The 26,303-nt window shown below is 44.0% G+C and overlaps 2 protein-coding genes and 1 pseudogene across 3 annotated transcripts in view; all 3 read left to right on the forward strand.

The window, feature by feature from the left end:
- The first annotated feature begins 54 nt into the window (after positions 1–54).
- Positions 55–3,548, forward strand: LOC144463810 (protocadherin gamma-C5-like). Its single transcript, XM_078169355.1, has one exon. The coding sequence runs from the start codon at positions 820–822 to the stop codon at positions 3,304–3,306; it is 2,487 nt and encodes an 828-aa protein (XP_078025481.1). The 5' UTR covers positions 55–819; the 3' UTR covers positions 3,307–3,548.
- Positions 3,549–3,951: 403 nt separating this feature from the next.
- On the forward strand, positions 3,952–6,842 carry LOC117261149 (protocadherin gamma-C5 pseudogene; annotated as a pseudogene). Its single transcript, XR_013491807.1, has one exon. The product of XR_013491807.1 is annotated as a protocadherin gamma-C5 pseudogene (transcript).
- A 699-nt stretch (positions 6,843–7,541) lies between these two features.
- LOC117261135 (uncharacterized) overlaps positions 7,542–26,303 on the forward strand; it is a 33,611-nt gene continuing 14,849 nt past the window's right edge. Inside the window, exons 1-3 of the mRNA XM_078169637.1 lie at positions 7,542–10,182; positions 11,256–13,748; positions 14,771–17,260. Coding sequence (XP_078025763.1) covers positions 7,732–10,182; positions 11,256–13,748; positions 14,771–17,260 — 7,434 coding nt within the window. The 5' untranslated portion in view covers positions 7,542–7,731. The remainder of the gene's footprint in view (positions 10,183–11,255; positions 13,749–14,770; positions 17,261–26,303) is intronic.

The following is a 26,303-nucleotide window of genomic DNA, read 5'->3' on the forward strand; positions in this document are numbered from 1 at the left end:
TATGGAAACAAAAACATAGATGTATTTACCTAGATGGCTGGTTTGCTTGTCTACAGCAGGCTTTGTGTGCGTTTTTTTCCTGTTAATTCCAATGCACATGTTTTCATTATACGTTTTTGCAGTGCCCATTGTGGAATTTTGTTTCAATGTGGGGAATTATAAGTAAGGTGCAGTATTGTAATCAGAGACGGTTGAAACAGTTGTGTTGAAGACATGTATCAGTTAAGTGTTACGTTTCTAAACTGAAACATTTCAGCACCGTGGGAGCGGACAGCGACCATTAAATGCAGTCACGGCCATGTCACGTCTGAACAGTGTTAATTTATTTACTATGGATAACTGTTTTATATATTTGTGCTGTCACATGTTTTGTGATGCGAAATTTAATTTCATGTTGTCAGTATGTTTGAGATAGTGACTGTAAGGTGGTGTTTATCTTCAATGTTTGACAAGGTTGTCTCGTTTTTATTCAGTGATATTTGTCACAATCATCCCAGATGCAACCTCACAGAGAGAATAGATGCTGCCACTTTAAGAGTGTCGATCAGTTTCTCTCTCATTGGCTGCTAGAGGTGGATGCTGTGCACCAATAGGATTCAGAACTGTACAAAGCAATCTATTCCCTACCCCCATGCAGCGCTGTAACACTTAGACTGCAAAGAGCTAGAGGAGAGAGGGCGATGAGCCCTTATTTTCTAAGATTTAAACGTGGATTTTAGCTCACAGCCATGATCGAATATTATGGCATTTTTTATTTGGGGGTATTTACTACTGTCATGGATTCCAGCATTGTTATAAATAAGATTTCGTTTGGAAATAATGTTTCATAGCGGACCAAGGATGACAAAGACAATAGGATACCGAGACTGGAGATGGCAGGCGCTTTGGTGGCATCATTTCTTTCTCTTGTGGAGTACAATACACGGACAGACTCGTTACAGCATCCCAGAGGAACTGAAACAGGGCTCTGTGGTAGGAAATCTAGCCAAAGATCTGGGATTGGGATTATCAGACATTTTTGACCGTAAAATGCATGTCGCCTCTGAGGCTGGTGAGCAGTATTTCAGTGTGGATGCGGGGAAGGGCGAGCTGGTGGTGAATGACAGAATAGACAGAGAGGCTTTATGTGGACAAAGCGCCAGCTGTGTGTTGCCTCTGCAGGTAGTTGTTGAAAATCCTTTGCAGTCTCATCGAATTGAGGTGGAAATAAGAGACATAAATGATAATTCTCCTATGTTTTTAACACAGGAAATTAACCTTAAAATACCAGAATCAGTTGCACTTGGCAAACGTTTTCCTTTAGAGAGCGCAGAGGACCCTGATGTTGGAAGCAATTCTTTGAAAACGTACTCACTGAGCAAAAACGATTATTTTTCTCTAAAATTCAAAGACACAAAAAATGGTAAAGCTGTCCCAGAATTAGTGCTGGAAAAGCCATTAGACCGGGAAAAGAACGCGCTCCATGAACTGCTGTTAACAGCTTTAGATGGAGGAAATCCGGTCAAATCGGGAACCTGTAAGATCATCATTAATGTGCTTGATAATAACGACAATTTTCCAATATTCAATGAAAATGAGTACAAAGTATCTCTAAAGGAGAACAGCACCAAAGGAACACTTGTAATCAAACTTACAGCTACGGATGCTGATGATGGTCTTAATGGTGAAGTTAAATATTTTTTTGGGTCCCGCACTCCAGACTCTGTGTTATCAATATTTGAAATCAATGACATGACAGGAGAAATTGTATTAAGAGGAGCATTGGATTATGAGAGCTCTAAATTATACCTTATCGATATAACTGCTAAAGACAAAGGCATTCCTGAAATGGAGGGTCACTGTCGTGTACAGTTAGACGTAGAGGACATAAATGATAATGCTCCAGAAATTGTACTCACCTCGAAACCAAGTCCTGTACGCGAGGACGCACCGAGTGGCACAGTAGTGGCTTTAATCAGTGCACGAGACCTAGACTCCGGTGATAACGGTAAAGTGACGTTACAGCTTCCCAAGCGGTGTCCTTTCACACTGAAACCATCGTTCTCTAAAAATTACGAACTGGTGACCAGTGGTGCTTTAGACCGAGAGCGCTTCTCAGAGTATAACATTGAGATAACAGCCACTGATTCAGGCTCTCCTCCTCTGTCCAGTAAGAAAATTATACCTGTCAGCATCACTGATGTGAATGATAACCCTCCTATATTCACTCAGCCCTCCTATAATGTATATTTAAAAGAGAATGGGGTGCCAGGCTCTATACTGTACTCAGTATCAGCATCTGACCTGGATTTCGGTGAAAACGCCAAAATCTCTTACTCTATACTGGACTCTAAAGTGCAGGACGTGTCTGTCTCATCTTATGTTTACATTAACTCAGATAACGGCAGCATTTACAGCATGCACTCGTTTGACTATGAGAAACTCAAGGTGTTTCAGATTCAGGTTCAGGCAAAGGATCAGGGCTCTCCGTCTCTCAGCAGCAACGCCACTGTCCATGTTTTTATCCTGGACCAGAACGACAATGCCCCCGCTGTTATTTACCCCTCCTCCGCCATGGGCTCCCTCTCTCATCAGAGGATGCCCCGCTCCGCTAAAGCGGGTCACCTGGTTACCAAGGTGACGGCCGTGGACGCTGACTCGGGCCATAATGCCTGGATCTCCTACAAAGTGGCGGAGGCCACAGACGCCTCTCTCTTCACTGTCAATCTGTACACAGGGGAGGTGAGGACTAAACGCGCTGTGTCCGAGCAGGACGACTCCTCTCAGAGGCTGCTCATAGAGATCAAGGATGACGGAGAACCGGTCCAGTCCGCCACCGTCACGGTGTCCATCCAGCTGGAGGACGGCCTCCATGAGCCCATCTTAGACCTCCGACAGAAAGCGGCCGAGCCCAGCAAGAAAACGGGCAGAATCACCCTTTATTTGATTCTCTCTCTGGCCTCGGTGTCCGTGCTGTCTCTGGTGACTTTTCTCATCTTAGCGGTCAAATGCATGAGGAACAGCAGAAGCAGCGGTACTTGCTGCATGAGACGGAGCGACTGTGATGATTACAAGAACCCCAACAGAAACCTGCAGATTCAGCTCAACACTGATGGACCTATAAAGTACGTGGAGGTCCTGGGAGGAGACATGTTGTCTCAGAGTCAGTCCTTCAGGTCCTGTATGTCTCCAATGTCAGAGTACAGTGATTTCACTTTGATAAAGCCCAGCAGCACCACTGACTTTAAGGAGGTCATCAGTGTCCTGGATGCGTCTTTGCCCGACAGCACCTGGACCTTTGAGAGCCAGCAGGTGAGCAGACAGTAAAATAATCATCTGTGTGTACATGACACAAGTTTTGCTTAATTTTCTCATGTTTTTACTTGCGTGCCATCGAGGGAGTTGGTTTGATATGATGCATCATCCCGCTCGCTCAGGGACATATTTTCATAATAATTTTTAAGCAACATTTTTTTCCCGTTTTTTTATTTGCAATGTGTTTCCTAACCACATGCATCTGGACTTTGTGACTCAACGCAATCTTCTGAAACAGCTCTCTACATATTTAAATAGCCTAATGTAAATAATAATGAAAGAATATTAATGTCACATGCTGCTTCAGCACGTTTCAGGTTTTCACATTTACTCAGACTGCCGTTAGTGGCTGTAGAGCTTCAAGAGAGCGTCTGTGTTGTCACTGGATGATTGTCTGATTCAATCAGTGACATAAAGTAAACGATTCCAAAGCTTCTGAGGATATGCAAATTATTTTTGTTATTATGACCTCTTTCATTAAAATCTAAGCATCTGCTCAGAGTCCAGTGTTCCATTTATTTTCATTTTTATGAGTGTGGATTTCCTTTTTAGACACCTTGTAAAACTGATGTGAATATATGTATAGAATTTTCAATATAATGAATTTACATGAATTGTCATAATCATAACAATCAAAATAAGGACAAAAATGTGTCACAACTTTATTAACGTCTGCATTTTTATGTAATTGCTTACTGGCATAAACCCCATTGTGCCATTTCATACCGTTTTGAATTGTAGTGCTGGGTCTGGAACACACTGATCTTATTGGACGTAGGGTAGATGCTGGGCACCAATAGCATTAGGAGCTGTACAAAGAGATCTACTCCCTCCCCCATCCATCCTCCCCACTGTAGTCAGTACATTGCTTCAGCCCGAGATGAGAGGAGGATGCGTTTAAACACTCAGATTAAATAACATTTCTTTATTTTGCACCTCATGGTGCATAACTATGGGGATTTATGGATTACAGCAAGTTCATCGTAGATGGCTTTTCATATTGACCTCTTTATTCTGAACATTATTTCGATGGGAAATAACGCCGTATTGTAACGGACAAGGGATGACAAAGAGAACAGGATACCGAGACTGGAGATGGCAGGCGCTTTGGTGGCATCATTTCTTTCTCTTGTGGAGTACAATACACGGACAGACTCGTTACAGCATCCCGGAGGAGCTGGAGCGGGGTTCTGTGGTAGGAAATCTAGCCAAGGATCTGGGATTGGGATTATCAGACATTTTTGATCGTAAACTGCGTGTCGCCTCTGAGGCTGGTGAGCAGTATTTCAGTGTGGATGCGGGGAAGGGCGAGCTGGTGGTGAATGACAGAATAGACAGAGAGGCTTTATGTGGACAAAGCGCCAGCTGTGTTCTACCTCTGCAGGTTGTAATAGAGAACCCGCTACAGTTGCATCGGATAGAAGTGGAAATAAGAGACGTAAATGACAATGCTCCTAGTTTTCTCAAAAATGATCATATATTAGAGATTGCTGAATCTACCGTTGTAGGTGTGCGTTTTCCCTTAGAGAGTGCAAAGGATCCCGATGTTGGGAGTAACGGATTAAAGACGTACACACTAAGCAAAGATGAGTGTTTCACTTTAAAAGTTAAAGAAATTGAAAATGGACGAAAAATACCAGAATTGGTGTTAAATAAATCATTAGATTTCGAGAAAAAATCTGTTCACAATTTATTTCTTACAGCTATGGATGGAGGCAATCCAGTCAAGTCTGGAACTTCAAAAATAACAGTAAATGTGCTTGATATTAACGACAATGCTCCAGTATTCGAAAATACTTTGTATAAAGTTGCTGTTAAAGAAAACAGTGCAAATGGCTCATTTGTCATTGCAACAAAAGCAACCGACATAGATGAGGGTCCAAATGGAGAAATTGAGTACTCGCTTGGTATACACACACCTCCATCAGTGCTGTCATTATTTCATATAGACGCTGTAACGGGAGAAATATTTTTGAAAAACCAGCTTGACCATGAAACTCAAGCCTCATATCGAATAGACATTAGTGCAAAAGACAAAGGACTACCTAAAATGGAAAGCCACTGCAGTGTGCAGGTGGATGTCTTAGACGTTAATGATAACGCTCCAGAAATTGTTCTGACTTCAAAACCCACTTCTGTGCCCGAAGACTCTCGCAGTGGGACAGTAGTAGCTTTACTCGGCGTCCGTGACCTTGATTCTGGTAATAACGGTAAAGTGACGTTACAACTTCCCAAACAGTCTCCTTTTACTCTCAAACCCTCCTTCTCTAATAATTACGCACTGGTGACCAGTGGTGCTTTGGACCGGGAACGCTTCTCAGAGTATAACATTGAGATAACAGCCACTGATTCAGGCTCTCCTCCTCTGTCCAGTAAGAAAATTATACCTGTCAGCATCACTGATGTGAATGATAACCCTCCTATATTCACTCAGCCCTCCTATAATGTATATTTAAAAGAGAACGGGGTGCCAGGCTCTATACTGTACTCAGTATCAGCATCTGACCTGGATTTTGGTGAAAACGCTAAAATCTCTTACTCTATACTGGACTCTAAAGTGCAGGGCGTGTCTGTCTCATCTTATGTTTACATTAACTCAGATAACGGCAGCATCTACAGCATGCACTCGTTTGACTATGAGAAACTCAAGGTGTTTCAGATTCAGGTTCAGGCAAAGGATCAGGGCTCTCCGTCTCTCAGCAGCAACGCCACTGTCCATGTTTTTATCCTGGACCAGAACGACAATGCCCCCGCTGTTATTTACCCCTCCTCCGCCATGGGCTCCCTCTCTCATCAGAGGATGCCCCGCTCCGCCAAAGCGGGTCACCTGGTTACCAAGGTGACGGCCGTGGACGCTGACTCGGGCCATAACGCCTGGATCTCCTACAAAGTGGCGGAGGCCACAGACGCCTCTCTCTTCACTGTCAATCTGTACACAGGGGAGGTGAGGACTAAACGCGCTGTGTCCGAGCAGGACGACTCCTCTCAGAGGCTGCTCATAGAGATCAAGGACGACGGAGAACCGGTCCAGTCCGCCACCGTCACGGTGTCCATCCAGCTGGAGGACGGCCTCCATGAGCCCATCTTAGACCTCCGACAGAAAGCGGCCGAGCCCAGCAAGAAAACGGGCAGAATCACCCTTTATTTGATTCTCTCTCTGGCCTCGGTGTCCGTGCTGTCTCTGGTGACTTTTCTCATCTTAGCGGTCAAATGCATGAGGAACAGCAGAAGCAGCGGTACTTGCTGCATGAGACGGAGCGACTGTGATGATTACAAGAACCCCAACAGAAACCTGCAGATTCAGCTCAACACTGATGGACCTATAAAGTACGTGGAGGTCCTGGGAGGAGACATGTTGTCTCAGAGTCAGTCCTTCAGGTCCTGTATGTCTCCAATGTCAGAGTACAGTGATTTCACTTTGATAAAGCCCAGCAGCACCACTGACTTTAAGGAGGTCATCAGTGTCCTGGATGCGTCTTTACCCGACAGCACCTGGACCTTTGAGAGCCAGCAGGTGAGCTGAGAACAACTTATATTGATGTCACCATCATACTTTGTTAAATCTGCATATTTATTAAATAACATCATGCTGATGTGTTGTCGTCTGATAATCGTGTTTGCATGGTAAAAATCGACAGCTGGCCTTGTTTTATCAGCCTGATATGATGGAAAATACACACTTACCACTGTGTGTTTACACCTAGTCAATTAAGTGTGCATTCGGGAATTTAATTTATTAAGCAGCTCTCAATTTCAAAGCTTCAGCAACTCGCAGTTCTCAGATTTTGGCTAAACTTAAAAACAAACAAACAATACATGAGCGGTGGGCTATGGTATTAAGATGGTGGCAGTGTTTGAATTGATTTTGTAATATAATAGGAATTTCTGACTTCAAGAACAACACCTTTTTACGCATGCCTTTCTGAAGAGGATGGGGATTTGACTTGACTTAGATTACTCCGTTTGATGCATATTCATTTGCGAGAATGCGCTTTTTTTGTTTGTATGAATTGCATATCGTTTCATCAACACAATTACAAAATCAGGGGAATAAAACAGATTTCACACCAGATATACACAGCGGTACATCTCGAGTGATTCTCATAAGCGCAGCTGTGCCTTTGAAAACACTGTTCAGCCCTGTTCCTATTGGATGCCAGTGATGGATGCTGTGCACCAATCACATGCAGAATTGTACAAAGAGATCTACCCCCTCCCCCTTGCAGCCTCAGCACTGTAAACGTTAACAATGCATAGAGCTGGAGGACGGTGGGTGATGCGCTCGTATCCCGAAGCCGAGAAAGAAATAGTTAATTTAAGCTTTAGAAATGAACAAAAATGCTTCATATATTTTCCTGGAAATAGCTAATGCTCGTTGGAACTGGATGTTAACTTCGATTTTCTGGATGGGAAATAACATATTGTAACGGATAAGGGATGACAAAGAGAATGGGATACCGAGACTGGAGATGGCAGGCGCTTTGGTGGCATCATTTCTTTCTCTTGTGGAGTACAATACACGGACAGACTCGTTACAGCATCCCAGAGGAACTGAAACAGGGCTCTGTGGTAGGAAATCTAGCCAAAGATCTGGGTTTGGGATTATCAGACATTTTTGATCGTAAACTGCGTGTCTCCTCTGAGGCTGGTAAGCAGTATTTCAGTGTGGATGCGGGGAAGGGCGAGCTGGTGGTGAATGACAGAATAGACAGAGAGGCTTTATGTGGACAAAGCGCCAGCTGTGTGTTGCCTCTGCAGGTCGTCCTAGAGAATCCTCTTAGTTTACATCGGATTGAGGTAGAAATAAAAGATATAAATGACAATTCACCAAGTTTTCATACAAAAGAACTGTCTTTAAAAATTTCTGAATCGGCAGTAGTGGGAACTCGTTTTCCCTTAGAGAGTGCAGACGATTTTGACGTTGGCTCTAATTCAGTCAGATCCTACATGTTGACTAAAAACGACTGTTTTACATTAAAAATGAAGGACGTTGAGGATGGCAAAACAGTCCCCGAGATAGTGGTAGAGAAGCCCCTTGATCGAGAGAAGAAAGCAGTTCACCAGCTGCTGCTGACTGCATTAGACGGAGGAAACCCAGCCATGTCTGGAACCTCACAGATTACGATCACAGTGCTCGATGTAAATGACAACTTTCCAGTTTTTGATAAAAATATTTATAAAGTTTCGTTAGGGGAAAATACTGCAAAAGATACTTTTGTTCTCAAAATTGCAGCCACAGATGCCGACGAGGGTCCAAACGGAGAAGTTGAATTCTCTTTTGGCTCGCGGACACCTGATTCCGTCCTATCTGTATTTGAAATAAATTCATTAACAGGGGAAATACGTTTGAAAGGAGATTTAGATTATGAAAGAGTCGCGTCCTACAAAATTGAAATAACTGCAAAAGATAAAGGAGTTCCTGAAAACGAGAGTCACTGTCGTCTACAGGTAGACGTTATTGATGTTAATGATAACACTCCAGAAATTGTTCTCACCTCTGAACCGAAGCCGGTACGCGAAGATTCACCAAGTGGCACAGTGGTGGCTTTGCTCAACGCACGTGACGCTGACTCCGGTAATAACAGTAAAGTCACATTGCAACTACCTAGAGGTTCTCCATTCACTTTAAAACCGTCATTTTCTAATAATTACGCACTGGTTACAAGTGGTGCTTTGGACAGAGAGCGTTTCTCAGAGTATAACATTGAGATAACAGCCACTGATTCAGGCTCTCCTCCTCTGTCCAGTAAGAAAATTATACCTGTCAGCATCACTGATGTGAATGATAACCCTCCTATATTCACTCAGCCCTCCTATAATGTATATTTAAAAGAGAACGGGGTGCCAGGCTCTATACTGTACTCAGTATCAGCATCTGACCTGGATTTTGGTGAAAACGCGAAGATCTCTTACTCTATACTGGACTCTAAAGTGCAGGACGTGTCTGTCTCATCTTATGTTTACATTAACTCAGATAACGGCAGCATCTACAGCATGCACTCGTTTGACTATGAGAAACTCAAGGTGTTTCAGATTCAGGTTCAGGCAAAGGATCAGGGCTCTCCGTCTCTCAGCAGCAACGCCACTGTCCATGTTTTTATCCTGGACCAGAACGACAATGCCCCCGCTGTTATTTACCCCTCCTCCGCCATGGGCTCCCTCTCTCATCAGAGGATGCCCCGCTCCGCCAAAGCGGGTCACCTGGTTACCAAGGTGACGGCCGTGGACGCTGACTCGGGCCATAACGCCTGGATCTCCTACAAAGTGGCGGAGGCCACAGACGCCTCTCTCTTCACTGTCAATCTGTACACAGGGGAGGTGAGGACTAAACGCGCTGTGTCCGAGCAGGACGACTCCTCTCAGAGGCTGCTCATAGAGATCAAGGACGACGGAGAACCGGTCCAGTCCGCCACCGTCACGGTGTCCATCCAGCTGGAGGACGGCCTCCACGAGCCCATCTTAGACCTGCGACAGAAAGCGGCCGAGCCCAGCAAGAAAACGGGCAGAATCACCCTTTATTTGATTCTCTCTCTGGCCTCGGTGTCCGTGCTGTCTCTGGTGACTTTTCTCATCTTAGCGGTCAAATGCATGAGGAACAGCAGAAGCAGCGGCACTTGCTGCATGAGACGGAGCGACTGTGATGATTACAAGAACCCCAACAGAAACCTGCAGATTCAGCTCAACACTGATGGACCTATAAAGTACGTGGAGGTCCTGGGAGGAGACATGTTGTCTCAGAGTCAGTCCTTCAGGTCCTGTATGTCTCCAATGTCAGAGTACAGTGATTTCACTTTGATAAAGCCCAGCAGCACCACTGACTTTAAGGAGGTCATCAGTGTCCTGGATGCGTCTCTGCCCGACAGCACCTGGACCTTTGAGAGCCAGCAGGTGAGCTGAGAACATATCGACCTACTGTGTAATTTAATATCGTTGTGTACACTTTGCAGACTGTAATATTTTACTGTCCTCTGATAACGTGGTGTTTTGTGTTTCTGGAAAAATAGGCTACAATTAATCAGTCACAAGTTATTGTTTTCTTCCCAGCCTACTTAGCTGCGTTCCTAAGCCAGCGTTTGGTGTTTTGGTGCTTTCCTACGAGGAGTTTACACTTATAATATGACATCCTGTCGTGTTATCATTATTTCTTTTAATCGTTATTTTCAGTTTGATCATGCAGACAAGATAAGACATGTTGTTCACTACACCCTCACTTCAACCTTGTCTTCTTTGTTGATACTTCAAAACCACACACGTTGGACCTGTGTTTCTCCTGTACTTTCTCCTTGTGTAACATTTGTTTCTGCCTGAAAGACCTACACGTGTCAAAGTTTGGATTTTGTCGTGAGCACTGTATGGTACTGCATTTTAGGATGTTAGCATGCTCCCTTTGTCGTTGTATGAATGGCACTTTGTTTTCAGCACCACGGAGGTGGACAGCGACACCTTGAAAAGGCTTGCTTTTGCTCTCAGTTAAAACGCTGCATCATATGTCCTTTTTTATGATTCAAGTCACAAAAAATTGTTTGTTTTATCAAAAGCTGCAATAACCAGAATACTGATAGAATTTGTTTATTTTTTAATCAGATTTTTCTATTTGCATTAACATTATGGGCGATATTTAACACCTGCATCTTATTTCTTGCACACACTCTCAATGCATCGAGGCAGATTCTTTCAAGGGCAGCTGTATCTTTAAAAGCAGCGCTCCCCCAGCTTCTTATTGGTTGGTAGGGATGAATATTGTGCTCCAATAGGATTCAGAACTGTACAAAGAGATCAACTCCCTCCCCCCACGCAGCCTTAGCACCGTACACACTTACATTGCACCGAGCTGGATGAGAGGGAGTGATGCTTTCATCTGAATTAACAATAGAAAAATCTTCATTTAGTTTTTGTTATGAACCGATTTTGGATCTTTGTTATGGATTAATACTTCATTGCAATGGATGGTAACTATCTGATTTTCGATTACCTCAATGGGAAATAACGGCCCGGGGATGACAAAGACAATAGGATACCGAGACTGGAGATGGCAGGCGCTTTGGTGGCATCATTTCTTTCTCTTGTGGAGTGCAATAGACGGACAGACTCGTTACAGCATCCCGGAGGAACTGAAACAGGGCTCTGTGGTAGGAAATCTAGCCAAAGATCTGGGTTTGGGACTGCCTGAGATTTTTGACCGTAAACTGCGTGTCGCCTCTGAGGCTGGTGAGCAGTATTTCAGTGTGGATGCGGGGAAGGGCGAGCTGGTGGTGAATGACAGAATAGACAGAGAGGCTTTGTGTGGACAAAGCGCCAGCTGTGTGTTGACTCTGCAAGTTGTAATTGATAAACCATTACAGCTGCATCGAGTTGAAGTGGAAATACAAGATATTAACGATAATTCTCCAAAATTCCCCTCGCAAGATATAACATTACAAATAGCAGAGTCGACAGCGGCAGGGGCACGTTTTCCTTTGGAGACTGCACAAGATCTTGATGTTGGAGTTAATTCAGTGAGGTCCTACACTCTGAGTAAAGACGACTTTTTTAGTTTAAAGATCAAAGATGTGTCTGGTGGTAGAAAAGTCCCGGAGCTTGTCTTGTCTAAATCTCTCGACAGAGAAAAAAAGCCTCTTCATCAGCTTCAGCTAACAGCTATAGACGGGGGAAACCCAGTAAAATCCGGGACCTCCCAGATTACCATAAATGTACTTGATAACAACGACAATTTTCCTGTATTTGAGAAGAATGTTTACAAAGTCTCTGTAGGGGAAAATAGTGTACAGGGTGCATCCATCATTAAACTGACAGCAAGAGATATCGATGAGGGTCCTAATGGAGAAGTAGAGTATTCATTTGGAACGCACATACCAGATATCGTCCTATCTGCGTTTGATATTGATTCATTAACAGGAGAAATACGTCTTATAGGGAAATTAGATTATGAAACAAATGCAAATTATGAAATAGACATCAGCGCAAGAGACAAAGGAACTCCGAGAATGGAGGGCCATTGCACTGTCCATGTCGAAGTGTTAGATGTTAACGACAATGCTCCAAATATATATCTGACCTCGCAACCAAACTCTGTGCCAGAGGACGCACCAAGTGGTACTGTAATAGCTTTAATTAGTGCCCGAGACCTTGACTCCGGTGATAACGGTAAAGTGACGTTACAGCTCCCGAAGGGCTCTCCCTTTAACCTGAAACCCTCATTTTCTGATAATTACGCACTGGTTACTGGTGCTAAGTTAGACCGAGAGAGTTTCTCAGAGTATAATATTGAGATAACAGCCACTGATTTAGGCTCTACTCCTCTGTCGACTAAGAAGACAATACATGTCAATGTTACTGATGTGAATGACAACCCCCCTGTGTTCACTCAGCCCAGCTATGTTGTATATTTAAAAGAGAACGGGGTGCCAGGCTCTATACTGTACTCAGTATCAGCATCGGACCTGGATTTTGGAGAAAACGCCAAAATCTCTTACTCTATACTGGACTCTAAAGTGCAGGACGTGTCTGTCTCATCTTATGTTTACATTAACTCAGATAACGGCAGCATCTACAGCATGCACTCGTTTGACTATGAGAAACTCAAGGTGTTTCAGATTCAGGTTCAGGCAAAGGATCAGGGCTCTCCGTCTCTCAGCAGCAACGCCACTGTCCATGTTTTTATCCTGGACCAGAACGACAATGCCCCCGCTGTTATTTACCCCTCCTCCGCCATGGGCTCCCTCTCTCATCAGAGGATGCCCCGCTCCGCCAAAGCGGGTCACCTGGTTACCAAGGTGACGGCCGTGGACGCTGACTCGGGCCATAACGCCTGGATCTCCTACAAAGTGGCGGAGGCCACAGACGCCTCTCTCTTCACTGTCAATCTGTACACAGGGGAGGTGAGGACTAAACGCGCTGTGTCCGAGCAGGACGACTCCTCTCAGAGGCTGCTCATAGAGATCAGGGACGACGGGGAACCGGTCCAGTCCGCCACCGTCACGGTGTCCATCCAGTTGGAGGACGGCCTCCATGAGCCCATCTTAGACCTCCGACAGAAAGCGGCCGAGCCCAGCAAGAAAACTGGCAGAATCACCCTTTATTTGATTCTCTCTCTGGCCTCGGTGTCCGTGCTGTCTCTGGTGACTTTTCTCATCTTAGCGGTCAAATGCATGAGGAACAGCAGAAGCAGCGGTACTTGCTGCATGAGACGGAGCGACTGTGATGATTACAAGAACCCCAACAGAAACCTGCAGATTCAGCTCAACACTGATGGACCTATAAAGTACGTGGAGGTCCTGGGAGGAGACATGTTGTCTCAGAGTCAGTCCTTCAGGTCCTGTATGTCTCCAATGTCAGAGTACAGTGATTTCACTTTGATAAAGCCCAGCAGCACCACTGACTTTAAGGAGGTCATCAGTGTCCTGGATGCGTCTTTACCCGACAGCACCTGGACCTTTGAGAGCCAGCAGGTGAGCTGAGAACATATCGACCTGTTCAGTGATTATTGGCCTGTAAATTTGGTGTATACCCTGAAATATATGTATATATACATTAAAAATAGAAGTAACATACATTAAAACATATTTGAAAGAACTTAAATGATAGTTCATTATTTTAGAAGCAGCCCAAATATTTGCGAATTTTGCATTTCAATTTCACTGTGATTACAAAATAGTTTTAATTTTCAAATATGTTTCTGCATATAAACAACGTTCCCTATGCCCAAACTGGCTTCATAGCATCGCAGTGTGTGTGTGTAAACAAATCTCGTCATACACACTGCTTCATAGCATCGCAGTGTGTATGACGAGATTTGTTTTGAGTGGTATAAGAATCAGTTTCATACTAGTTTTAGGTGTTGTGAAGGCTGACTGTTTTTTATCTTGACCAAGTAACATTCCCGTAAATAAGCAAAAAGATTATTTTTTTTAGTTAATACATTTCTCTGGAAATTATATGTTTGATTGAGTTTTTCATTAGGCCTACCATTATTTGTCAAGCATGCACTGCTTGATATATGCATCATATTCATGATTAATTGGCAGCAGTCTTCTGAAAATAAACTGTACAGTGCATCTGGGGTTTAAGAATGAAAATTATTATTATTGTTATTATTATTATTATTTGATCGGATGAATTTTAATTTATTTCCTTTAGATCGTTATCACACAAATATGCCATCCCCTGATGTTACATTTGTCAAAATGCAGTGCTATCTTGAGGGGGTGCAGTAGCTGTATGAGCAGAGTAAGGTCTCTGTGATTGGATAGCACAGATGGATGCTGTGAACCAATAGCATGCAGGACTGTACAAAGAGATCTACTCCATCCCCCATTCAGTCTCACCACGGTAACCCTCACTGTGCTCAGAGCTGCAGAGGAGATGTGCTTATTCAAAGGCGTCCGGAATATATATTTTATCACCAGTTATTTAAGGATTTATTTATTTTGGGGAGTCCACTCTGGCGATGGCTTTGAATGTTGGGCTGTGTTGACCAACACCTCGATGGGAAATAACGTATTCTAACGGACCGGGGATGACAAAGACAATGGGATACCGAGACTGGAGATGGCAGGCGCTTTGGTGGCATCATTTCTTTCTCTTGTGGAGTACAATACATGGACAGACTCGTTACAGCATCCCGGAGGAACTGAAACAGGGCTCTGTGGTAGGAAATCTGGCCAAAGATCTGGGTTTGGGATTATCAGACATTTTTGATCGTAAGCTGCGTGTCACCTCGGAGGCTGGTGAGCAGTATTTTACTGTGGATGCAAGAAAGGGCGAGCTGGTGGTGAATGACAGAATAGACAGAGAGGCTTTATGCGGACAAAGCGCCAGCTGTGTGTTGCCTTTACAGGTTGTTACAGAGAATCCGCTACAACTACACCGGATAGAAGTAGAAATAAGAGACATAAATGACAACTCTCCGATTTTTATAACAGATGAGCGATCTTTAAAGATAGCAGAATCTACTGCCACAGGAATACGCTTTCCTTTAGATACCGCACAGGATCTTGACGTCGGTAGTAATTCAGTAAAATCCTATACCCTAAGTAAAAACGAGTGTTTTAGTTTGAAAATGAAAGATTTGTCTGATGACCGACAAGTACCAGAACTAATATTAGAGAAATCACTCGATAGAGAGAAACAAAGTGTCCATCAGTTATTACTGACAGCTTTGGACGGAGGAAATCCTGTCAAAACTGGAACTACAAAAATCATAGTCACTGTACTCGACATCAACGACAATGTCCCTGTTTTCAAAAGGCCGTTGTATAATGTAACTGTGCATGAAAATACTGCCGCTGGTTCTGTACTTGTTAAAGTTGAAGCAACAGACGCAGACGAGGGTGTTAATGGAGAGATTGAATACGCATTTGCTGAGCACACACCCCAGTCGCTATTATCTGTTTTTCAGTTGGATTCAGGTACAGGTGAAATTTCTTTGATAGGGCAGTTGGATTATGAAAGAAATGTAATACACGAAATACGTATTACTGCGAAAGATAAAGGAGTTCCTGAGATGGAGGGCCACTGTCGTGTGCAAGTGGTGGTAATAGACATTAATGACAATGCTCCAGAAATAGTGCTCACTTCAAATCCAAACCCAGTACGTGAAGATGCACCCAGAGGCACAGTTGTAGCTTTAATTAGAGCAAGAGACCTTGACGCCGGTGATAACGCCAAAGTGGCGTTAAAACTCCCAAAGGGTTCTCCTTTCAGTTTGAAACCATCATTTTCTAATAATTACGCACTGGTTACTAGTGGTTTATTAGACCGAGAACGCTTCTCGGAATATGATATTGAGATAACAGCCACTGATTCAGGCTCTCCTCCTCTGTCCAGTAAGAAAATTATACCTGTCAGCATCACTGATGTGAATGATAACCCTCCTATATTCACTCAGCCCTCCTATAATGTATATTTAAAAGAGAACGGGGTGCCAGGCTCTATACTGTACTCAGTATCAGCATCTGACCTGGATTTTGGTGAAAACGCCAAAATCTCTTACTCTATACTGGACTCTAAAGTGCAGGACGTGTCTGTCTCATCTTATGTTTACATTAACTCAGATAACGGCAGCATCTACAGCATGCACTCGTTTGACTATGAGAAACTCAAGGTGTTTCAGATTCAGGTTCAGGCAAAGGATCAGGGCTCTCCGTCTCTCAGCAGCAACGCCACTGTCCATGTTTTTATCCTGGACCAGAACGACAATGCCCCCGCTGTTATTTACCCCTCCTCCGCCATGGGCTCCCTCTCTCATCAGAGGATGCCCCGCTCCGCCAAAGCGGGTCACCTGGTTACCAAGGTGACGGCCGTGGACGCTGACTCGGGCCATAACGCCTGGATCTCCTACAAAGTGGTGGAGGCCACAGACGCCTCTCTCTTCACTGTCAATCTGTACACAGGGGAGGTGAGGACTAAACGCGCTGTGTCCGAGCAGGACGACTCCTCTCAGAGGCTGCTCATAGAGATCAAGGATGACGGGGAACCGGTCCAGTCCGCCACCGTCACGGTGTCCATCCAGCTGGAGGACGGCCTCCATGAGCCCATCTTAGACCTCCGACAGAAAGCGGCCGAGCCCAGCAAGAAAACTGGCAGAATCACCCTTTATTTGATTCTCTCTCTGGCCTCGGTGTCCGTGCTGTCTCTGGTGACTTTTCTCATCTTAGCGGTCAAATGCATGAGGAACAGCAGAAGCAGCGGCACTTGCTGCATGAGACGGAGCGACTGTGATGATTACAAGAACCCCAACAGAAACCTGCAGATTCAGCTCAACACTGATGGACCTATAAAGTACGTGGAGGTCCTGGGAGGAGACATGTTGTCTCAGAGTCAGTCCTTCAGGTCCTGTATGTCTCCAATGTCAGAGTACAGTGATTTCACTTTGATAAAGCCCAGCAGCACCACTGACTTTAAGGAGGTCATCAGTGTCCTGGATGCGTCTTTACCCGACAGCACCTGGACCTTTGAGAGCCAGCAGGTGAGCTGAGAACATATCGACCTGTTCAGTGATTATTGGCCTGTAAATTTGGTGTATACCCTGAAATATATGTATATATACATTAAAAATAGAAGTAACATGCATTAAAACATATTTGAAAGAACTTAAATGATAGTTCATTATTTTAGAAGCAGCCCAAATATTTGCGATTTTTGCATTTCAATTTCACTGTGATTACAAAATAGTTTTAATTTTCAAATATGTTTCTGCATATAAACAACGTTCCCTATGCCCAAACTGGCTTCATATCATCGTAGTGTGTATGACGAGGTCTGTTTTGGGCGCTATAAGAATCAGTTTCATACTAGTTTTAGATGTTGTGAAGGCTGACTGTTTTTTATCTTGACCAAGTAACATTCCCGTAAATAAGCAAAACGATTATTTTTTTCATTTATACATTTCTCAGGAAATTATATGTTTAATTTAAGTAGAAACTCTGAGTTTTTTTATTACCATCATTTTTCAAGCATGCACTGCTTGATACATGCATGATATTCATGATTAGTTGGCAGCAGTCTTCTGAAAATAAACTGTACAGTGCATCTGGGGTTTTGGAATGAAAATCATTATTATTATTATTATTATTATTATTATTTCATCAGTTGATTTTTTTTATTTTCTTTAGACCGTTATCACACAAATATGCCATCCCCTGATGTTACATTTGTCAAAGTGCAGTGCTACCTTGAGGGGGTTCAGTCGCTGTATGAGCAGAGTAAGGTCTCTGTGATTGGATAGCACAGATGGATGCTGTGAACCAATAGCATGCAGGACTGTACAAAGAGATCTACTCCATCCCCCATTCAGTCTCACCACGGTAACCCTCACTGTGCTCAGAGCTGCAGAGGAGATGTGCTTATTCAAAGGCGTCCGGAATATATATTTTATCACCAGTTATTTAAGGATTTATTTATTTTGGGGAGTCCACTCTGGCGATGGCTTTGAATGTTGGGCTGTGTTGACCAACACCTCGATGGGAAATAACATATTCTAACGGACCGGGGATGACAAAGACAATGGGATACCGAGACTGGAGATGGCAGGCGCTTTGGTGGCATCATTTCTTTCTCTTGTGGAGTACAATAAACGGACAGACTCGTTACAGCATCCCGGAGGAACTGAAACAGGGCTCTGTGGTAGGAAATCTGGCCAAAGATCTGGGTTTGGGATTATCAGACATTTTTGATCGTAAGCTGCGTGTCTCCTCTGAGGCTGGTAAGCAGTATTTTACTGTGGATGCAGGAAAGGGCGAGCTGGTGGTGAATGACAGAATAGACAGAGAGGCTTTATGCGGACAAAGCGCCAGCTGTGTGTTGCCTTTAAAGGTTGTAACAGAGAATCCGCTACAACTACACCGGATAGAAGTGGAAATAAGAGACATAAATGATAATTCTCCGATATTTTCAACAGAGGAGCGATCTTTAAAGATAGCAGAATCTACTGCCACAGGAATACGCTTTCCTTTAGAAACCGCACAGGATCTAGACGTCGGTAGTAATTCAGTAAAATCTTATATCCTCAGTAAAGATGAGTGTTTTAGTTTAAGGATTAAAGAGTTAACTGGTAATCGAAAAGTACCAGAACTAATATTAGAGAAATCACTCGATAGAGAGAAACAAAGTGTCCATCAGTTATTACTGACAGCTTTGGACGGAGGAAATCCTGTCAAAACTGGAACTACAAAAATCATAGTTACTGTTCTTGACAACAACGACAATGTCCCTGTTTTCAAAAGATCGCTGTATAATGTAACTGTGCATGAAAATACTGCCGCTGGTTCTGTACTTGTCAAAGTTGAAGCAACAGACGCAGACGAGGGTGTTAATGGAGAGATTGAATACGCATTTGCTGAGCACACATCGCAGGCATTGTTGTCAATTTTTAATTTAAATTCGATCACAGGTGAGATTTCCTTGGTAGGGCAGCTGGATTATGAAAGCAGTGCAATACATGAAATAGATATTACTGCAAAAGATAAAGGAGTTCCTGAGATGGAGGGCCACTGTCGTGTGCAAGTAGTGGTGATAGACATCAATGACAATGCTCCAGAAATAGTGCTCACTTCAAATCCAAACCCAGTACGCGAAGATGCACCCAGAGGCACAGTTGTAGCTTTAATCAGTGCACAAGACCATGACTCTGGTAATAACGGTAATGTGACGTTAAAACTCCAAAAGGGTTCTCCTTTCAATTTGAAACCATCATTTTCTAATAATTACGCACTGGTTACTATTGGTTTATTAGACCGAGAACGCTTCTCGGAGTATAATGTTGAGATAACAGCCACTGATTCAGGCTCTCCTCCTCTGTCCAGTAAGAAAATTATACCTGTCAGCATCACTGATGTGAATGATAACCCTCCTATATTCACTCAGCCCTCCTATAATGTGTATTTAAAAGAGAACGGGGTGCCAGGCTCTATACTGTACTCAGTATCAGCATCTGACCTGGATTTTGGTGAAAACGCCAAAATCTCTTACTCTATACTGGACTCTAAAGTGCAGGACGTGTCTGTCTCATCTTATGTTTACATTAACTCAGATAACGGCAGCATCTACAGCATGCACTCGTTTGACTATGAGAAACTCAAGGTGTTTCAGATTCAGGTTCAGGCAAAGGATCAGGGCTCTCCGTCTCTCAGCAGCAACGCCACTGTCCATGTTTTTATCCTGGACCAGAACGACAATGCCCCCGCTGTTATTTACCCCTCCTCCGCCATGGGCTCCCTCTCTCATCAGAGGATGCCCCGCTCCGCCAAAGCGGGTCACCTGGTTACCAAGGTGACGGCCGTGGACGCTGACTCGGGCCATAACGCCTGGATCTCCTACAAAATGGCGGAGGCCACAGACGCCTCTCTCTTCACTGTCAATCTGTACACAGGGGAGGTGAGGACTAAACGCGCTGTGTCCGAGCAGGACGACTCCTCTCAGAGGCTGCTCATAGAGATCAAGGACGACGGAGAACCGGTCCAGTCCGCCACCGTCACGGTGTCCATCCAGCTGGAGGACGGCCTCCATGAGCCCATCTTAGACCTCCGACAGAAAGCGGCCGAGCCCAGCAAGAAAACGGGCAGAATCACCCTTTATTTGATTCTCTCTCTGGCCTCGGTGTCCGTGCTGTCTCTGGTGACTTTTCTCATCTTAGCGGTCAAATGCATGAGGAACAGCAGAAGCAGCGGTACTTGCTGCATGAGACGGAGCGACTGTGATGATTACAAGAACCCCAACAGAAACCTGCAGATTCAGCTCAACACTGATGGACCTATAAAGTACGTGGAGGTCCTGGGAGGAGACATGTTGTCTCAGAGTCAGTCCTTCAGGTCCTGTATGTCTCCAATGTCAGAGTACAGTGATTTCACTTTGATAAAGCCCAGCAGCACCACTGACTTTAAGGAGGTCATCAGTGTCCTGGATGCGTCTTTGCCCGACAGCACCTGGACCTTTGAGAGCCAGCAGGTGAGCAGTGTGTAGAATAAACAACGACTTTTGCTTTCACGGTTAAAAAAAATCGGAAATGTGTTACCCTGTTAGTCAATTCATTTGAAATAAAAACATCTCATTAATTTCCATATTAAACTTGTAACCTTCTTGTTGACTTTTACAACTTATGTGGCGCAGCAGCTGATATCATGTGACATTAAGAGTGTGGTGGATGTTGGATGGCGTGTAAAGCTGAACGTTTCAGCACCACAGGGATGGACAGCGACTCTCTGACCCATGACGCACTCAGAGGGCACCATAATATTGATATTGATGGCTTTTACTCAAGAGGTAACAATGAAAATACGTGAACTTTTTACGAGCACACTTAACTATTTCCTCTCAGTACCAGAGTTAATAACGTAAATAGACTCTGATGATGGTCTTTACCCGGAAGAAATGAAAGCAATGGAAATAAATTTATCTCAGTAAAATCGATTGTTGCAACCAGTAAATGCATTGTGGATTAACAGACGTACATTTTAAAAGGCCTGCTTTTATTTATATGTCCATTTATTCCATTATATATCCATTTATATAAGTAATGGAAATTTAATGGCATCTCGTGATTGTATTCCACATACTCTTTCATGACAGTGCAAAAGGGTGAGTGTGTCTTTAACGATGCTGCACAGTTTCCCTCTCATTGGATGTGAGGGATGGATGCTGTGCACCAATAGCATTCAGAACTGTACAAAGAGATCTACTCCCTCCCCCATGCAGCTTCAGCACCAAAACCACAATGCTCGGGGTGTGAGGAGAGTAGGTAAATGCTTCGTATATCTGGAGTATACGGTTATATCTTAATTTTATTTTTGGTCATGAACAGGCGTCTTTTTAACGGAATATGTCACGCTCGTGGATTATGGATTTTAACTTCATGTTTTCTCTTCTTTGGGATTGTAAATGATGTATTTTACTGAATCAAGGATGACAAAGACAATAGGATACCGAGACTGGAGATGGCAGGCGCTTTGGTGGCATCATTTCTTTCTCTTGTGGAGTACAATAAATGGACAGACTCGTTACAGCATCCCGGAGGAACTGAAACAGGGCTCTGTGGTAGGAAATCTAGCCAAAGATCTAAGTTTGGGATTATCTGAGATTTTTGACCGTAAACTGCGTGTCGCCTCTGAGGCTGGTGAGCAGTATTTCAGTGTGGATGCGGGGAAGGGCGAGCTGGTGGTGAATGACAGAATAGACAGAGAGGCTTTATGTGGACAAAGCGCCAGCTGTGTTCTACCTCTGCAAGTGGTTGTAGAGGACCCGTTACAGTTACACCGAATTGAGGTTGAAATACGAGATATTAATGATAATTCTCCCAGTTTCATTTCAAATGAATTATCTTTAAAAATAGCCGAAGTAGCATTAGTGGGCACTCGCTTTCTTTTGGAGAGCGCAACGGACCCCGACGTCGGAAGCAATTCACTTAAATCATATACTCTGAGTAAAAATGAGTGTTGTTCCCTTAAAATAAAGGAAATGGAGGGGGGTAAAACCGTCCCGGAACTTGTTTTAGAAAAGCCTCTAGATCGAGAGAAAAAAGCTGTTCACAAAATATTACTTACAGCATTAGACGGTGGGAATCCAGTCAGATCCGGAACCTCACAAATAACCATAACTGTGCTTGATACAAATGATAACTTTCCTGTGTTTGAGAAGAATTTATACAAAGTAACCTTGGGTGAAAAAAGTTTAAAGGGGATTATTGTTATACAGCCCAAAGCAACAGATGCTGATGAAGGTTTAAATGGTGAAATTGAATTCTCATTTGGCTCTCGGACACCAGATGTGGTATTGTCCATGTTTAATATTAACCCCTTAACAGGTGAAATCACTCTGAAAGGTGAATTGGACTATGAAACTACCAAATCATATGACATTGACGTAATTGCAAAAGATAAAGGTAGTCCTGAAATGGAGGGCCACTGTCGCGTGCAGGTAGACATTATTGACTTCAATGATAATGCGCCAGAAATTGTTCTTACCTCTCAGCCAAAGCCAGTACGCGAAGATGCGCCAAGTGGCACCGTAGTTGCTTTAATCAGTGCGCGAGACTATGACTCCGGTGATAACGGTAAAGTGACGTTGCAGCTCACAAAAGACTCTCCTTTTAATCTGAAACCTTCTTTTTCTAATAATTATGCACTGGTGACCAGTGGTGCTTTAGACAGAGAGAGCCGCTCGGACTACAGTATTGAGATAACAGCCACTGATTCAGGCTCTCCTCCTCTGTCCAGTAAGAAAATTATACCTGTCAGCATCACTGATGTGAATGATAACCCTCCTATATTCACTCAGCCCTCCTATAATGTGTATTTAAAAGAGAACGGGGTGCCAGGCTCTATACTGTACTCAGTATCAGCATCTGACCTGGATTTTGGTGAAAACGCCAAGATCTCTTACTCTATACTGGACTCTAAAGTGCAGGACGTGTCTGTCTCATCTTATGTTTACATTAACTCAGATAACGGCAGCATCTACAGCATGCACTCGTTTGACTATGAGAAACTCAAGGTGTTTCAGATTCAGGTTCAGGCAAAGGATCAGGGCTCTCCGTCTCTCAGCAGCAACGCCACTGTCCATGTTTTTATCCTGGACCAGAACGACAATGCCCCCGCTGTTATTTACCCCTCCTCCGCCATGGGCTCCCTCTCTCATCAGAGGATGCCCCGCTCCGCCAAAGCGGGTCACCTGGTTACCAAGGTGACGGCCGTGGACGCTGACTCGGGCCATAACGCCTGGATCTCCTACAAAGTGGCGGAGGCCACAGACGCCTCTCTCTTCACTGTCAATCTGTACACAGGGGAGGTGAGGACTAAACGCGCTGTGTCCGAGCAGGACGACTCCTCTCAGAGGCTGCTCATAGAGATCAAGGACGACGGAGAACCGGTCCAGTCCGCCACCGTCACGGTCTCCATCCAGCTGGAGGACGGCCTCCATGAGCCCATCTTAGACCTCCGACAGAAAGCGGCCGAGCCCAGCAAGAAAACGGGCAGAATCACCCTTTATTTGATTCTCTCTCTGGCCTCGGTGTCCGTGCTGTCTCTGGTGACTTTTCTCATCTTAGCGGTCAAATGCATGAGGAACAGCAGAAGCAGCGGTACTTGCTGCATGAGACGGAGCGACTGTGATGATTACAAGAACCCCAACAGAAACCTGCAGATTCAGCTCAACACTGATGGACCTATAAAGTACGTGGAGGTCCTGGGAGGAGACATGTTGTCTCAGAGTCAGTCCTTCAGGTCCTGTATGTCTCCAATGTCAGAGTACAGTGATTTCACTTTGATAAAGCCCAGCAGCACCACTGACTTTAAGGAGGTCATCAGTGTCCTGGATGCGTCTTTGCCCGACAGCACCTGGACCTTTGAGAGCCAGCAGGTGAGCTGAGAACCAGAAGTCACTGTGTGATATTGTATCTATACATATGGGCTGAACAGACCTCCCCTTATTCTATTTTTCAGGTATTTTTAACGTTCAGCAGTAAAGCGCGATTTATTTGCTAGAGTACACTAAGAAAAAGTGTATTCTGTTTCCTGTAGTGGAATCTAAATTGCAGTGAGTTTTGTGGCTTGACTATGGTCAGCAACAGAGTTATGCTCCCTGCTCATAATCCATGGGATATTTTAATCCCTTAAACAAATTCAGCAAATGAATTTTGATGTGATTTAAACACATGATTTGTTATATATTGAAACTTCAGTAATATAATAGTTTTTGTTTGCAATTTGCCATGATAAGATAATATTGTTGTTTTTCTCAGTAAAATACTATTTACCTAAGATGAAAGATTACGTATTTTATGTTCAATTTCTTTATCTTAAAATTCATCTTAACAATCTTAGGTTTAAATGTTATGGTAAAATGAGAATATGGCTTCACTCCTTTTCTGCGAAACTTTCTTTCATTGACCAATTTTAGTAAACTTTTTTTTATTGATTGCAACAATTAATCCTTAATTGTTGCCTTTTCTTCTAAAACGAAAATTTGCCCTTTTCTTTAAGCTAAATGTCCTGTATCTTCAAATTGCTGCGTGGCATTTTATGTCTTCCATACATGTGAACATATTTAGTAGACCGACTTAACTTTATGAGGAAGCCCCATTTCAACTTTACTTTGAAATTCGGGAAGGGAAAGACCAGTTTGGAAACCATGCCCCCCTGCGGATACAAATAGCATTGCTATAAATAACAGCTGCTTGATAGGCTGCTGTGTTTTGATAATGAGGAGCTCTCAGTGATAGCACGTGATTCAACAAAATAACATCTACTCTCTCTATATATGTATATGTTTTTTCTCTATATATTTTCAACAGTCAAAATATGTTTTTCCCTGAGTTATACCGCTTTTTATTGTCCTCTCAAACTTTTACAATGAGAGCTGAGCTGATACTTGCCTGTCAGTGGAAGTGGAGTCACTGGAAAGTTTTCACTGTGTGTGTGAGAGAGCTGTGTGACAGAGCTGGTCCAGCCCTATCTCCCAGTGAGGGGGAAGGCCTCTGTTCCCTCTCCCCGCCCATGCCGAGAGCGAGGCGGAGGAGACAGAGCAGAGAGTTTCAGTGGAGGCAGAAAATACTTTGATTTTCGCTCTCGTTTTTTTTTCTTAAAAGCCTGCCGTCATGATCACATCAAAACTTCCCGTCGCTCTACTTTTGAAACGGAAACCTTTACCATCACAACTGGCAGCCTCGTTTTAAAACTACTATGGATACATTACGGTGAAAGAAGAAGTTGAAAACTTTCCCATTCTCCGCTCCTCGGAGCGCAGCACAATGGACTCCAGACAGAGGAAGCGCTCCGGAGGAGGGAGGCTGTGGAGGCTTTGCCTTTATCTAGCTGGCCTCTCCTGTGCGTCCGCTCAGCTCAGCTATTCCGTATCGGAGGAACTAAGCCCGGGCTCTGTCGTTGGGAATATCGCTAGAGATTTGAGTCTTTCTGCTCAGGGGATTGTTCAGAGAAGATTGCGGGTGGTCACGGAATCATCAACGCAGTATTTTGAGGTAAAGCAGGCGACCGGCGAATTGGTTATCAAACAAAAAATTGACAGGGAGCAACTGTGCGAATTAAGTTCAACATGTTCCCTACACCTTCAAGTACTTCTGGAGGCTCCTTTAGACATGCAACGAGCCGTGGTGGACATTCTGGATGTGAATGACAACGCACCGCAGTTTTCAACCCGCAACATTTCCCTGGAGATATCAGAGGCGGCTGCTCCTGGCACAAGGTTCCGCTTGGAGAGCGCACACGACCCAGACGTGGGTACAAACTCTTTACGCACTTACCATCTCGCAGCAAATGACTTTTTTACTTTGAATGTGGAAACTAAAAGTGATGGCAGCAAGTTTCCAGAGCTAGTGGTGGATAAAGCTCTGGACAGGGAGAAGCAGGCCTCATTCCGCCTGTTGCTCACTGCTGTAGATGGGGGTCAGCCTGAGAAATCTGGCTCGACACTTATGCTCATTAAAATTCTGGATGTAAATGACAATGCGCCCGTCTTTGACGAGCCGGTAAATAAGGTTAGGCTATTAGAAAATGTGGCACGGG

This window comes from Epinephelus lanceolatus, chromosome 7, assembly GCF_041903045.1.
Source record: "Epinephelus lanceolatus isolate andai-2023 chromosome 7, ASM4190304v1, whole genome shotgun sequence".
Taxonomy (NCBI): Eukaryota; Metazoa; Chordata; class Actinopteri; order Perciformes; family Serranidae; genus Epinephelus; species Epinephelus lanceolatus.